The 15,800-nt window shown below is 51.3% G+C and overlaps 1 protein-coding gene across 7 annotated transcripts in view; it reads right to left on the bottom strand.

Moving 5' to 3' along the window:
- The window catches only part of ACAP3 (ArfGAP with coiled-coil, ankyrin repeat and PH domains 3), a 63,261-nt gene that overhangs the window by 4,812 nt on the left and 42,649 nt on the right, over positions 1 to 15,800 (bottom strand). For 6 of the 7 annotated variants that reach the window (XM_020976437.2, XM_020976446.2, XM_020976457.2 and 3 more), the window contains 12 exons: positions 15,131 to 15,182; positions 14,414 to 14,514; positions 14,102 to 14,213; positions 13,692 to 13,900; positions 10,975 to 11,044; positions 10,715 to 10,809; positions 9,353 to 9,582; positions 8,410 to 8,517; positions 4,400 to 4,492; positions 3,570 to 3,784; positions 731 to 840; positions 498 to 608 (listed from right to left, as the gene is read on the bottom strand). In XM_020976437.2, coding sequence (XP_020832096.1) covers positions 498 to 608; positions 731 to 840; positions 3,570 to 3,784; positions 4,400 to 4,492; positions 8,410 to 8,517; positions 9,353 to 9,582; positions 10,715 to 10,809; positions 10,975 to 11,044; positions 13,692 to 13,900; positions 14,102 to 14,213; positions 14,414 to 14,514; positions 15,131 to 15,182 — 1,506 coding nt within the window. Of the gene's footprint in view, positions 1 to 497; positions 609 to 730; positions 841 to 3,569; positions 3,785 to 4,399; positions 4,493 to 7,995; positions 8,093 to 8,409; positions 8,518 to 9,352; positions 9,583 to 10,714; positions 10,810 to 10,974; positions 11,045 to 13,691; positions 13,901 to 14,101; positions 14,214 to 14,413; positions 14,515 to 15,130; positions 15,183 to 15,800 lie in introns of those variants that run through there. The other variant, XM_020976490.2, reaches the window with a different exon arrangement.

Here is a 15,800-nt window from a genome sequence, read left to right as displayed (position 1 = left end):
ACATACATGCATACACACATACACAAACACAGTACATATACTTACACACATATACAAACATACATACATACACTTACATGCACATTCCCACACAGACATGCATGCACGCACACATACACACACTCATATATGCATACAAAGACATTGTTGTTCAGTCTTTTCAATCATGTCTGACTCTTCGTGACCCCATATGGGATTTTCTTGGCAAAGATACTGGAGCAGTTTGACATTTCCTTCTCCAGTGGATTAAGGTAAACAGGGTTAAGTGACTTGCCCAAGGTCACACAGCTAATAAGTGTCTGAGGTCAGATTTGGACTCAGATCTTCCTGACTCTAGGCCCAGAGCTCTATCCACTGAGCCACCTGGCTGTCTCATACACACACATACACACACACACACACACACACACACACACACACACACCATTCGGGCTTCATCTTCCCTTGTCTTCTGACTCAAAGATAGCCCCAAGCATTGCCAGGACCCTCCTACTCACAGAGTAACAATATCAGCGTTGGCAGCCTGGACGGCTATGGCCAGTGGGTCCTGCTGGTCTTCATCCAATGCGTGCTGGTCAGCCCCACGCTTTAGGAACAGACAGACCTGTCTACAAGGGGGAGGAAGGTCAGGGGGTGTGGGAGCACGCAGCTCCCTTCCGTCAGTGCTGCCCCTTCTCCAGAACCATCCAGCACACGGCCCAGCCACGGCCCTTCTGTGGCCAGTGCTCACCCCGTATGACCCAGGTAGGTGGCATGATGTAGGGGTGCCCGCCCCCGGATGTCTCTTTGGTTCACATCAGCCCCATTTTGGAGAAGGAATTCACAGATGATCAAGGAACCCTAGAAGAGAATGAGAGAGTCATACAGGATCCAGAAGCCCCATATATTGGTCTCCCATCACTGTCAGGCAGCTTTGTGGCTCAGTGGATAGAACGCCGGGCTTGGAGTCGGGAAGACCTGACCTCAAATCCAGCCTCAGACGCTTGCTATCTGTGTGACCCTGGGCAAGTCATTTAGTCTGTCTGTACCAACCTCACAGCGTTGTCGTAAGGATCAAATGAGATATTTGTAAAGCCGTCATCACAGTGCCTGGTGCATCGTCAGTGTGTAATAAATGTTTATTCCCTTTCCTTCCCTTCCCCCACCCCGCTCCAGTCACCAGTGGGCAGATAACATCATTTTCCAATATCTGACTTCTTCAGGCTAGACCTGGGGGACCCCTGGAGGGCAAAGATTTGGCAAGTTTTTAAGTGTATGTGGGCATCAGATAACAGCATTAAACTATAAAAGGCAGTGTATCATAATGGGTAGAGAGCCAGCCTTGGAGTCTGAAAGACCCAAGTTCAGATCTCAGCTCTGACGTACAGTGGGGTCCTGAGTCAGGGACTTAACCTCTCGGTGCCCCAGCCCTGACTCCCTAAGACTAGACACTGCAGAAAAGATGGCAATCTCACTGACTGAGGAATGCTCTTCCCAGTCCTTGTCCTGATGGGGCAGCTAGGAGGCGCTGCAGCGGATAGCGTGCTGGGTCTGGGGTCAAGAAGTCGTCCAGTCATTTCAGTCCTGTCCAACTCTTTGTGACCCCGTTTGGGGTCTCCTTGGCAAACATCCTGCTGTGGTTTGCCATTTCCTCCTCCAGTTCGTTTTCCAGATGAGGAAACTGAGGCCAACAGGGTGACTTGTCCAGGGTCATCCAGCTAGTAAGTGTCTGAGGCCATATTTGAACTCAGAGAGATGAGTCTTCCTGACTCTAGGCCTAGAACTCTATCTGTGGGACCACCTAGCTGCCCCAAGTCAGGGAGATCTGGATTAAAATGTAGCCTCAGATACTTACTATGTGGCCCTGGGCAAGTCACTTAACCTCTATCTGCCTCAGTTTCCTCACCTGTAAAATGGGGGTAATAATAGTATCGACCTCCCAGAGTTGCAGTGAGGAACAAACAATATAAATGTAAAGTGTTTAGCACAGTGCCTGACACATAGTAGACGCTATATAAATGTTAGATAATAGTAGTAGGAGTATTCCTATATAACTATGTGCTACATATATGATATAGTTTAGCTTTAATCCTTAGGGTAATGATCTCTTTAGTCTGGCATTCAAGGCTCTCCACAATCTAGCCCAATCTAATATACACACAGCAACCCCTTGTATGTGGCAGGAACGTTTTCAGTGTATGTGGAACTGAATTGAAGCCCGGTGCCTCAGGCTGAGCAGGGATGGGGAAAAGGGAGGCGGAAGAAGAAGATCTGGTTCCTGTCCTCAAGGAGACCCCTGTCAGGTTGAGGAGACCTACAGGACTCACACCCATGGCCGGAGGCAGAGCAGCTCAGAGAGTGCTCAGGGTGGTGGGGTAGGCTCCATGTCCCAGGCAGTCAGACCTCTGAGAGCGCAGGAGAACCAGAGTTCCCAGTGAGCCCTGGGAAGTCAGGGAAGGCCTCCCGAGGATGGGCCCTGAAGGATGGGTAGGGCTGGGCTAAGCACAAACTAGAGGGAGCAGCCCCAGCCCAGGTGGAGAAGGGAAGCAGGTCATTGAGAAGTCTAGAGAGGCCAGAGAGGAGAGGGATGAGGTCGAGATTGATCGGTGGACAAGTTCTATGTGATCCTATGCACAGTGGGGTGGAAGGGGTGCGAAGGGTGCATCTTCCTGAGTGGGACCAGGGGGAAGGATAAATAATCAGAGCAATGGCTGGTCACCTTACACAAGGGGGATCGAACCGAGAAGAGACCAAAGTGGAGGAAGCCAATTAGGAGGTTATTAAAGCGCTCTGGGTGAGAGGCAAGGAGGCTCTGAACTGGGGGAAGTAGAGGCAGTGGGGATGGAGGGGTGGGGCTGTAAAAATCTGCCCTCTGCCTTCCAACCCCCCCCCAACAGAACACAAGTCTCACCTGTTCCCTGAGGGCAGGGAACGTTTCCTGTTTGCCTCTGTACCACCAATGCCTAACAGAGTGCCAGGCAAATAGCAGGCATTTAATAAATGTCTGCTGATTGATTGGTAATATTAGTTAGCACTAATATTAGATAGCACTTTAAGGTTTTCAAAATACTTTCTATACATCAGCATTTCTCAAAGTGTGGACCAGGGGAACCTTTCCAGGGGGTCCATGAGGTCAAAACTATTTTCATAATAACATGAAGACATTCTGACTTCTAGATAGTAAATATCAATAGATAGACCCCACAGCAATACAGATTCATTGGGAAGCTCCAAGGTCATTTTTAAGAATATAAAGTGATAGTGAGATCAGAAACTTTGAGAATCACTATACATTATACTATTCAACCCTCAAAATAACCCTGTGAGGTAGGGGCTGTTATTAACCCCACTTTACAGATAAGGAAGCTGAGGCATTTTGAGGTTAAGTGACTTGTCTGCGGTCACACTGCTGGTGAATGTCAGAGGCTGGATTTGGACCCAGGTGCCCTTGACCCCAAGCCCAGCCCTCTATTCACTCCACCATCACTGTGGTGACTGGCCAGAGGGTGGGTAGTGACCAATACTTGCAGAGGTGAGTTCCCAGCTCAGGCACGAGTCCTGAGGGTGATTTCGGGGTCCCCACCACTCACCCCCAGCACTGCCTGGATCAGTGGCGTCTTGCTCTCATCCTCCTCATTGACCCAGTTCACCTCGGCATTATGGGCCAGGGCCTCCGCCAGGACGGGCAGATTTCTGGCTCGAGCGGCCCGGTAGGCCAGTAGCCCTGGATGCAGTTCTCGGCTGTCCTCGGGGTCCCAGGTCTCACGGTCACCCTCAGCACTGGAGCCTTCAGACTCTTCACCCTCTGGGAGAAGGGGAAGGTAGTGGGGTGAGGGAAGCATCTTTCCTCACTACCAGAGGGCTCCTTCACACAAGGGAAGGGAAAAGGGACCCGCCTGGAAAAATGGCAGGGGCAGCACAGCCAGGCAAAGGGGTCCCCAGTGCCTACAACATTGCTAAACAGATGCAGAACCACAACTGGGGTAGAGCAATCTGGACTTTGTCCCAAGCCACTCAAATTTAATGGGTACATTTCTAGGGTATATGTGCTTCCCAAAGGACAATACCCCCCAGACTTCAGGTCTTCCTCCCACCTTCCCTGCAGTGACCAGCCTTTCAGCAGTGTGGAAATCTTGTGATAGCCTGAAATGCCTTCATCTCTCCATATCCCAGTTGGTCTCCCTCCCACCCGCCATCCTTCCTCCTCCCTCTCTCCTACATGCTAGGCACCAGGGTGCAGTGCCTAGTTCCAGCTTTAAGCACCTGTATCTGAGCGCCTGACCATCGCCTAGGCAATGGGGCCTCTGAAACCACAGCCAGGTAACTTGGGGCCCTCTAGGTTCCCTCCCCCTCATCCCTGGTTGAAGGCTTGAAGCCCCCTCCCTAACTAACCCATGGACCTGCCCTGAGCAACACACACCTTCTTCCATGACACTGTCTACCACCGAGCCAAACACCAGGATGTCCGAGCTCCCATCTGTACTGCCACCGAGGCCGCTGTCGCTGCTCAGACCTGTGGGGCCAATGGGAGATGGACCCAGGGGCCCTGAATACCAAGAGGCAAGGACCTGCAATGAATGGTACGCTGGGAGGCAGGGGATGTTTGCTCTCTTTTGCCTCCTGGGCCTGCCTAGCAGCATGAAACCAGGGACTGGGATGGTGTCCCCAAAACTGGAAGAATAGGGGTCCATGCAAGCTTTTTCAGCTCAGCCTAGGCTTAGGCAGAAGGAAAAAGATGGCCCACTTAGGCCCCAAAGCCTGAATCCGAGAGCCCTGATCTTACCCACCCTCCCCTCCAGACAGAAAGGGCTAATAGTCCAGAGACTGAAGGGAGTTGCAGCAGGATCCCTTCTCCAGCTAGAAGGGGAAAGAACCTGGGGGGGAAGGAGGGGAAATTGTGTTCCTCAGAGAACCGTGAGGCCCACCCTAACCCCCATCCACAGAGTAGAAGGGAGAAAAAATAAAATGAAATTCTGTTTAATTATGGTTAAGTTTACCGAGTTAGGCCTTTGGCAAATAGTAGACTGGAGGGGTGAGGGAGAAACGAGCAGATGGAAGGGGTGTACATGGAGATGAAGAGACATACTAAGGCAAGACCAGTCTTGTTCCAGGGGCACAGATATCCACAGTGAGGATCAGACAGACACACAGACACACAGACACACAGCTCCTGCTACAGGGAGCTGGGGGTGGGGTGAGGATGGGGGCAAAGAGTCTTGCCTCTACACTAGGTGCCTCTCTATCATCCATGATCCCCATCAAGGCCAGGGTCAGAGAGACCTGCCGATGTCTGGGAAGGGAAGGCTGCAGTCCTCTGCACCCATGATGTTTAAGGGTGGGACACACAGGAGTGGGGACTGATGGGAGGGAAGGGCTAGCTCTCCTCAGGGACAGTCTCTTGGTCACCTGGAACTTGGGGCTCTGAACTCAAGGTTTGCTAAGATCTCCCCTCCCCATCCACACCACTGGTCCTAAGTTGTTTTGTTTGGCTGGTGCCTTGTGTGGGAGGCAAAGGTCCACAGGCTCAGTCTCCATCTGGGCTTGGGTCTAACATTACAAGAATCACTTCTGCTCTCTATTTACCTTATTCCAAACATAAAGCACTATTTAAAGGGCAGGCTGAGTTCTCCCCATTCCCATCGGGGTGCCATGGCCCCTTTAGGCTTTCTCGCTTTCCCCCCTCCCTGTTCCCCAAGCCTGACAGCCTTTCCCACAGCTCCAAGGAAAAAGGTCTGTAAGAAGTGGGGACCTAGGGCAGGATGCAATGTGCCTTCCACTAGCAGCAACCCATCACACATCGATTCAGAACCTTGGCTAGCTCCTGGCCTCCTCCCCTCTCTCCTTTACCTCCCATTATCACCAACCGCCAACACCTCTGGTCTAGTCTCAGCAGTTTTCTTTGCTTGTAATGCCCTCCCCGGATACTAACTGTGTGACCTTGGGAAAGTCTGCCTCAGTTTCCCCAACTGTAAAATGGGGATAATATAAAGGCACATCTCCCTCCTAGGGCTTTTGTAAAGATCATCTGAGATAATATTTGTAAAGTGCTTTGGAAACCTTAAAGTGCTGTGTAAATGCTAGTTGTTGTTATTATTATTATTATTTCTTCACCAAATGCTGGTTTACCCCACCTGCTGAGGACTTCCTTGTACTTCTCTTGACAATTCAAGGACACTGATGAATCACAGAAACTGTCCTTCGATCTTCCCTTGCCTCTGCCTACTAGACTTAGATTTTCAGATGGATTTGTGATCTCTTCCATTCAGGAATTCCACCCAGTGATGCACCTCCCACCCCACAGGTGGCTGCCACCCTGAGTGACTTGTTCAGCTCTTCCCATAAGTTCACCAAGGAGGGGGGCATGGAGGACACCCAATGTGCTGGGGTCCTTCTTGGATTTCCCCTCCCATCAGAAGTGAACCAATGCCATGTGACTGGGACGTCAAATAAAGACAGCCTTTATTCTTGTACTTCTCAACACAATAAGGAATAATCTTTCACTAAGAAGCATCAGGTCCTAGAGGACAGAGTCTGCCTTGGAGTTACAAAGATGTGGATCTGAGCCCAGCCACTGAGCCAGCCTGGCTGTGAGACCCTGGGCAGGTCATTTAACTTTTCAGTGCCCTGGGCAACTCATGAAGACTGTTAAGCTCTGGACAAGCTGCCAATCTGCATTAGTGAAGGGTGTTTTCATATATGGTGAAATCCCTGGCATCGATGACACCAGAAGATGAAGAGAAGAGTAGTTGATTTCCACTATACCTCCACTGTTTGAGGGCCTCATCATGGCACAGAGGTAACTCTGAGTTCCCAAGGCTCTGGCCACAGAGCACAAGGTCTGGTAGTGATGCCCACCTGGTGTAGGCTGTGGGTCAGTCCTCAACAGGGCCAGAGAAGCTATAGGAAGCCATCTACCAAGACAGAGTTAGCAACTACAGTAGGGGAAACATTGAACCCGTGGACAAACTCATGGGATCATGGGGTAACAGATCTAGTGCTGGAAGGGGCCATGGAGTCCACTGAGTCCAAGCCTCTCTTCTACCGATGAGGAAACTCAGGGCTAAGGAAGTGAAGGGAGTGGTCCAAGATCACACAGGCAGCAAAGGAACAGAGGATCCTGGATCTAGGACTGGAAGAAGCTTCTAAGGCCATGAAACCCAACCTCCCCATTCTACCCATGTGAAAACAAGCCCAGGGAGAGGGAGAGTGACCTGCCTGAAGTCAGACGGGTAATAAACATGAGGAGGAGGATTTGAATTTGGGCATTCTAACCCCAGAATTGGGGCTCTTCCCATTGTACCAGGATTCACACCCAGTTCTGGCTCTAAGGTCCATTGTCCCTACATAGGAAACCTCAACTTTCCCCTCTCAGAACTAGATAAATCTAACCACAAAATAAACAGGACAGAAGTTAAGAAGGTGAATAGAATCTCAGAAAAGTTAGATATGATAGACCTCTGGAGAAAACTGAATGGGGATAGAAAGGAATATACCTTTTTCTCAATGGTACATGGCACCTACACAAAAACTGACCATGTACTAGAGCATAAAAATCTCACAATCGAATGCAGAAAATGTATTAAATACATCCTTTTCAGATCATGATGCAAAAAAATTACATTTAATAAAGGGCCATGGAAAGATAAGATTAAAAATTAACCGGAAACTAAATAATCTAATCCATTTCCCCTATATTGACCTAGCCATCACTCCCGACCCTATAAGTTGCCTCCTTGAAATACTGGAACCAGGAGTTCTAGCTTGGGTGCCCTCAAGGTGACATCTCTACAGATCTCTGGAGTCACCACAGCCCATCCCAGTTCCACAGTCCCATTGAGCAAAGTGCTTCCTTGGAACAAGCAAAGTTCTAGCCTGAGATTGTTGGCCAGGGAAGGCAGGGTGGGGGGAGGGATGTGGGATGGGGCATGGGAGACACTGGAGTGGAGGAAGTGATTGTCCCCCTCTCTCTCTCCCTCCCTCCTCTGCGTGCAGGCCATTGCTTCGAGATTACCTTACCTCCGGCCGGGAGGCACGCCTCGGTGCCCCCGGGGCCCAGGCCACTGTCCCACTGACCAGCTGCTGGGGGGGGCCTGCGCAGACATGTGGCCAGCACCTACGAGGAAGGTGGATGGAACAGGACGGGGATTAATGGGGCAGAGCTCCCGGAAGCCAGAGGGGGATGGGCAGGAGCCCACAGTATCCTCCAATCCCCAGGGTGGGGTGAGGGTGCCAGGGACCTGAAGGAGGGGAAGTGGATCAGGACCTGTCCTGACCACAGACATGTCACCCCAATCCTAGCTCTGGATCCCTCAAGTAGCTACATCAGAGGCCCCAGTCTCAAGAGACAGCACAGAAGGTGGAAACAGGAGGAAGAGGAGGGAGGGGGATGAGCTGCGCTGCTCCCACCTACCCACCCACCTTCTCACTTACTTCTTGGTCCTGCCCCAACTGCTCCTGTGTCAAAGTAGGAGAAGAGTGAGTCCAGCTCATCTGGACAGAAGAGAGAGTCACGTCGAAATTTCCGTTCCAAAGTGCTGGCTGAGGGGGCAAGGGAAGGGGAGGGATGTGAAGGCACCGCTCAGCATCCCCACCCCCCCACAAGGCCTCATGCACCTGAAACTATCAGGCCAATACCCCCCGGTCTCCCCCATCTCACCCCCTCAAGGCCATGGTTGAAGGCAGAGGCTGAAAGAGAGATGGAGGCAGTGAGAAAGCCTCCGGCCCCATCGGTAAGTCACATGGGTGCCTATGTTATGGCTCCATCCACACTCTTCTTGCACAAGGTTTTAAAGAGGTGGAGAGTCTTAAAGTAATGCTCCCAAGGTCAGTCTTGCAGTTGCCACCCCCACCCCCAGCCTAAGATCTAGGCTCTGATGGGAGCTCTGAGGGATGTCTGAAGAAACTGTGGTAACAGATCAGGAGGGGACTTAGAGATGTCCTCCATCCCAACCCCTCACTTTACAGGGGCTGAAACTGATCCTCAGAGAGGAAGGCGATGGCCCCTGGGTCACACAAGTAGCTAGAACCTGGCTCACATGACTCCAGACGATCCAGCTCTTTCCACCACAGAACGCTGGCCTCAATCTTACTGGCGTGGAATGTCAGAAAACTCTGCTAACGCTCCCCTCCCCCAGGAGACCCTTCCCTTGAGTATATAAGTCAACCTTGAACTTTCCCATATTCTCAGTCTGGGGAGAGGGGGAGTACTGGAGAGATGGCAGGTTTGGGGGCCAAGGACACAATAGATTGGGGTGGGGGGGTGTTCACTTGACAAAAGATGCAGAGGAGAGTTGGGCCAAGCGGCTTGCGCAATTTATGAGCACAAAAGCCAAGGGGAGAGGGCAGGAAGGATTTGGGAGCCGAGGGTCCCCACCTGATGACAGCGCTGCAGGGGAGATGGCGGCAGGCTCCTGCCGAAGCTGGCGTCGCATCCTGGGGATGCGGGGAGAACTCTGGTGCCGTCGACATCTCTTCGTGCTCCATCGCCGGGGCTTGGCCTCTCCCCCGCCAGCTGTCTCAATGGCTTCAGCCCCAGAGCCTGGAAGTTTCTTCAGGAACTTTCTCTCTACATATTTGACTTTGATCCAAGCCTCCTTGTCCTGCCTGGGGAGGAGAAGGTGAAGGTGAGGGTGAGAATGCACACCCAAAGGCTGTAACAAACAGCTGACTTGCTCGTACAAGGCCAGTCCCACAGCCCTACCACGACTCCAACGTCTGTCCCCGGAGGCCCCCTGCTCTGATGGCCTTGTGACCCTCAAGTCTTGGGTTTCATCAATAAATCCCTGACTTCTAGCTTGTTTACAAGTTGTCTCCCCATAGGAGAATAGGATAAGTTCTGCTAGGATGGAGACAGTCTCTATTTTTCTCTTTCAATCCCAGGGTCTAGCACAGTAAATAGTAAATAGTAAGTGCTTAATAAATGCATATTCATTCTAAGCCGACCCTGGGCCCTCCACCCTCCTCTATCCCTCTAATTTCTGACCCCACCTTCCCATCTCGACAAACCATGATCCTCTTGTTCCATCCCCTCTCGGTCTCTAAGTCCAGTCTTCCATCCCCCTCCCCTGACCTTGCTCCTGCATCTCCTTAACCCATGACCTTACTTCTCTATCCCTCCCATCCCTGACCACACTTCCTCTGAGCCCCCTCTTCTATCTCCCTACCTCCTGACCTCACCTCCACATCTTCCTAGACTCCTCCATATTCCCGCCCATGACCCCTTGATCCTCCATCCTCTCAACTTCTGAACTCACTCTTTATCCCCCCAACCCATCCCTACATTCCCCTAAACTCTTAAGACCATTCCTCCATCCCTCTTCCCATGACACTACTTCTCTATCTCCTCTTTCATGACTTTCTGACCTTCTATCCTTTTGCCCATGTCCCGATCCCTCTATCTTTGATGCCACTCCATGCTCTCAATATCCAAGCCCACTCTTCCATCCCCCTGCCCATGGCCTCCATCCCTACACCCTCCAAACACTGAACCCAGTCCTTCATCCCTCTATCTATGACCTTGTCCCTCCATTTTTCCACCCATGAACCCATCCCTCTATCTCTCTACCCATGATATCATCCCTCCATCTTCCCAGTATGAGTTCAATCTTCCATCCCTTTGCTATGACCCCAACTCTATATCCCTCTAACCTCTGACCTTGCCCTTCCATTTCCCTCAACCCCTAACCCCAACCCCCAACCCTAGTTCATCCATCTCCCTATCTTTTGACCTACTAACCTGGAACTGGAGGCTGTTGGCTTCTGGAGCCCCAGTTCCTCACACTGAGCCTCATAGATCTGGTTCACGGTGCTATTCCCAAGCTCACACATCAGCTGGTAGGAGGTTAATAGAATTAAGCTTCATCAATAGTTCCGATACACAATCCCATCATACACACACACACACACACACACACACACACACACACACACACACACATACACATACACATACACACAAATACATACTCATACATCCCCCGCAGGGACGGCACTCACCTTCAGCAGTTCTGGCTCCCAAGAGTCCAGTGTAAGGGACCGGACCTTGGAGCAGTGGACCCCTAGACTCCTGGGTTACAGGGGAGGAAGGGAAAAAGTGGAGTCAGGGACGAGGCAAAGTTCAAACCCAGCCTCCCCAGGGCTGACCTAGGATAACCCTCAGCCACATATGGCTTAGCTAATGTGAGACTTTCTCCCTAGGCTGCTCATCTCTGAGGTCACATCAGCCCAAGCTGGAAGTGATTAGCAAAGGAAATCTCTTCCCAGACTAGATTCTCATGATGCATTCCAAAGCCAGATGAAAATGATTTGGGGATTATCCCAAGCTTGCTCGCTGCAGAGATTACCCAGATTGCTGCTCTCTGCACTCCCCAAAGGCAGATGAAGCTACACGAATCCTCCTGAGTGATCAAAGGAACTTGAGGCTGCCAGGGACCCCAGCCCTGCCTGGGTATGAATCCTCTCTACAGCATCGAAGAAGTCATCCAGACTTCTGAGAGACCTTCAGGGAGGGGGAAACTGCCTCCTTTCCAAAGAAGCTAGCTGCTGCCAAGGTTTTCCACATTTTGAACCAAGACCTGTTCATCTGCAACTCCTCTTCCCCATTTCCACCACTGTGGAGGGGGTGGGGGGGGAGGGTGGCAGGGAGTATCCTAGCTGTTCTCTCTTCCTCAACAATCCTTCAAACACTTGAAGACAACAAGCATGCCCTGCCCCCAAGTTGTTTCTTCTACAGGCTGAACATCCCTAGTTCCTTCAACCAGTCCTTGGTCCCCCAACCTGCGGATGCACTTTAGCTTAATACTGTCCTTTCAAAATGGAACATCCAGCTGATCCATCGGGACATGGCTGAACAAGTTGTGGCACGTGATTGTGATGGAATATCACTGTGCTATAAGAAATGATGAGCAGGATCATTTCAGAAAAATTTGGAAAGACATGAACTGATGCAAAGTAAAGTGAGCAGAACCAGAACACTGAACACAGTAACAGCAATACTGCACAGTGATCAACTGTTCTCAGCAATACAATTCCAAAGGACTCATGATGAAAAATGCTATGTGCCTGCAAAGAGAGAACTGGTGGAGTCTGAGGGCAGATGGAAGCACGCTATTTTTCTACTTTCTGTATTTTTTGTGTGTTTTTTTCCTTTCAGGTCTGTGTCTTCTTTCATTCTTGTTTTTTTGGCAAGGCAATTGGGGTTAAGTGACTTGCCCAGAGTCACATAGCTAGCAAGTGTCCAGTATCTGGTCTGAGACGGGATTTGAACTCAGGTCTCTCTCCAGGGCCGTTACTGTATCCACTGCATCACCTAGTTGCCCCTGTCTTCTTTCACAACATGACTAAGATTGTGATATGTTTTGCATGATTGAACACGTATAACCTGTATCGACTTGCTTACTATCTCAGGGAGAGGGCATGTGAGGGAGGGAGAGAGAAAACTTCAAACTCAACTTTTAAAAAAATGAATGTTAAAATTGTCTTCACACGTAACTGGGGGGGGTGGGATTTAAAAATTTAAATATTGTTAAAAATATAAAAATGAATGAACAAGAAGTTGGGGCATCCAGAACTGAATAGGGTGATGATGACGATGATGATGATGGCAACACAGCTGCTTTGTCCCTATAAAGTAGGGACCATTACTATTCCCATTTTACAGTTGAGTAAACTGAGGCCAACAGAAGTTAAGCGATTTGCCCAAGGTTACACAGCTAGAAAGTCTCTGAGGCTAGATTTGAACTCAGGTCTTCCAGACTCCTTGGTGCCGCCTGGCTGCCTATATGCTATTGGATGATACAGATGTGTCCTGACCAGGGCAGAGGACAAAAGCGAGACCTCCCTCTCTCTGTATACTCTGACTTTCACTGCAGCCTGACATCAAGGAGAGGTCAGCCCATGGGATACCTCAATCTGTCCCTACATCCTACCCTTAGGCTTAGAGTAAGCCTTGTATCATCCCTTAACCAGGGGTTTCCAGCCCTGCTTCTGGGGTTCCTGAGGCCCCAGGCCAGAATGTGAATCAGTGTGATACAGTGGATAGAGTGCTGCACCTGAAGTCACCAAGAACTGGGTTCAGATCATCCCTCAGCCACTTACTAGCGGTGTGACCCTGGACAAGTCACTTCACTAGTCTGACACCCAGTTTGCCCATCCCCAAGTAAGGATAATAAATCCCACAGGACCTGCCTCACAGTGCTAATGGGAGGTGGGTCCAGTGAGATTATGGACCTAAAGCGATTTGCAAACTACAAAGTGTTATATCAACATGTATTATTTGTCATTATTTTATCCACGATCTTGACCTGAGGCTCCTAAGGCTCCTACCCCAGAGTCCCAGCCATGATGCACTCAGCTCACGTCCCCAGTGCCAGGTTACCGAGTATTAGTTCAGTGGGAATAGAGTGCTGTGAAGGTCTGCATTCAAATCCCAATGGCCCTGGGCAAGTCCCTTCACCTGAGCCTCGGTTTCCCTATTCACGAAATGAAGGTAATACCTGAGATACTTCCTGAGTCCCTGAGGTCTTAGAGTCCCCGGCCCTGGCCCTGATGTTCCGGAGGCCTCTGCTGTGAGGTCCCAGCCTTGGCCCTGATGTTCCGGAGGCCTCTGCTGTGAGGTCCCAGCCTTGGCCCTGATGTCCCTCAGGACCCAGCCCTGGCCCTGAGTCCCCTGCCACCTCCTCCCCATCTCTACCCCCCTCCCCCCACACACACACCTGTGGATGCCCGAGCACTCGATGCACAGCAGGATACCCAGGTTGATGCTGGCCCAGCGGGGGTCAGGCTGCCCACAGTCACAACACTGACCATTGCCCGCTACACTTTGCACCCGCTGGAGGATGCCCTCTCCCTTGCTGCTTCTATCCCTGGTGTCCGGGGCAGAGTCAATGCTGCTGGTGGATGGGGATGCCGTTCGGTCAAGTCTCTAGGAAGGGAGAAAGCTGGAGGTGACTGGGTATCCTCAGCAGGAACAGGTCCTACCACCCACCTACCTACCACCCACCCCCATACCCTAAGACAATGACCATGCTGGGATATTGCACTACCAGGTGTGGCCAGCAGATGGCAGGGCAACCCCACTGGGCTGCACCCTGGAGGGGCTGGCTACCTCCGGACCCAGCCTCACCTCTATGTAGTAACTGTCGGGGCTTTCCCGGTAAGCCGAGGCAATGCTGGCCTGGACTGCCTGAACCCAGGCCTGGCGGAGCTTCTCTGAGTCAGCCTGCAGCATGCAGCTCCTGGGGAAGAGGGATCAATGTTGAGACAAGGGAGCTGAGTCCCCAACCCTTCCCCCAGAGAGCCCCTCCTTTCACACAAGGCTCCCCCAAAGTCTCCAAAGACAGTCAGTCGGAGCAGGAAACCCACCCTGCATCTGTTCTCCCCACCCTCCCCACCACTGGAACGTCTTCCCTCCCCAGCCAGGATCCAGGCCCCTTACTTTGTAGGAGAGACCACCTCGAAGCAAAACCTCCTCTCCATGTCCTCACACGGCTTCACAGTGCAGAGCCGGAGATCATCTACCACCACAGTCGGCCCATCCTAGAGGGATGGACCCATTGAAAGGCCAAACTCCCAGAGCGCCCTTCCCCAGACCAACCCTTGGCTGGCCAGAGCGCCGGCCCGCTGCATCCTAAGCCCGGCACCGAACCCACTGACTACTCAGCCTGGATCCTGACCCGCTAACCACAAAGCCAGACACTGACGCCCTGACCGCCAGCCCTGGAACTCTCACCCACTCACGAGAAGTAATAAGAAAGCGCTATGTCGTATACATGCATGGTATACAATGCATTATAGATGTGTGTCATGTATATTACATACAGGTATGGCATATGTGTAACCAGCATTTAAGGTTCACAAACCATTTTACACCTCTTGTCTCATGTGATTCCACCATAAGCACAGCCCTGAGACCACTCAAGAGGAGAGAGAAAAGAATGGACCGCTTTCTGGAAGGAAGAAATAGTGGGGCCCTAAGCCCCTGGACACTGGACTTCAAGGATCAAGAGGAAGGAGAAGAAACCCTCCCCTCATCCCCTCTTCCCTTCCCTCCCCAGCCTCAGCTGTGCATTGTGGGATGGCAATAACCAGAAATGCTCCAGATCCATCAGGCCAGCAGCCCTAGCCTCCTGTGGCTCAGCTCCTGCCCACTCACCTTAAGCTTCTTCTGGTAGACCAGTTGACTGTTCTGGATGGAGAACCATCTCCTACAAGAAGGAATATTGAGATATTGAAAGAGTCAGGGCAGAGTCACCACCCTCCCCAGAACCTGCCTGGCCCCTGCCCTCTCCTCCTCTGGAGGACCTCACAATATTCCTAAAGCAAAGTCTCTCCTCCACTTTTAGCTAAACTAAAACTCCCCTTTGGTATTTAAAAGGCCTTCCCATTCTGGCTCCAAGCTGTTTTTTCCAGGCTCCTTACACATTACTCCCACTCCCCCAGGCTTTGCTAGAGCCAGACTGGCCTTCCTGTTCACCACATACAACGTTCTAGCTCAGATTTCCCTGCCTTCGCACGAGCCATTCTCCCTGCTTGGAATGTCTTCCCTCCCCCCACCCTGAACTCTTAGAACCCTGGCTCCCTTCTAGGCTCAGCTCAAGCTCCTTCAAGAATCCCTCCTGGGCCCCCCTGCTAGTCAGTACCTTCCCCCATCCAAATATCTTTTTGGGTATCTATCCTGCATTTATTTATCTTCCAACATGCTATATTCCCCAGTAGAATGTAAGCTCCCTGAGGGCAGGGGCCATTTTGTTTTTGCATTTGTATGCACTTACAGAATGCTTGTGGGGTGACTCATTGATTTCCCCATACCCCCCCCTTCTCTT

This window comes from Phascolarctos cinereus, unplaced genomic scaffold (genome assembly GCF_003287225.1).
Source record: "Phascolarctos cinereus isolate Bilbo 61053 unplaced genomic scaffold, phaCin_HiC Scaffold_726;HRSCAF=1367, whole genome shotgun sequence".
NCBI lineage: Eukaryota > Metazoa > Chordata > Mammalia > Diprotodontia > Phascolarctidae > Phascolarctos > Phascolarctos cinereus.
The sequence above is the reverse complement of the archived record's forward strand: the minus strand, read 5'-3'. Positions and strand labels throughout refer to the sequence as shown.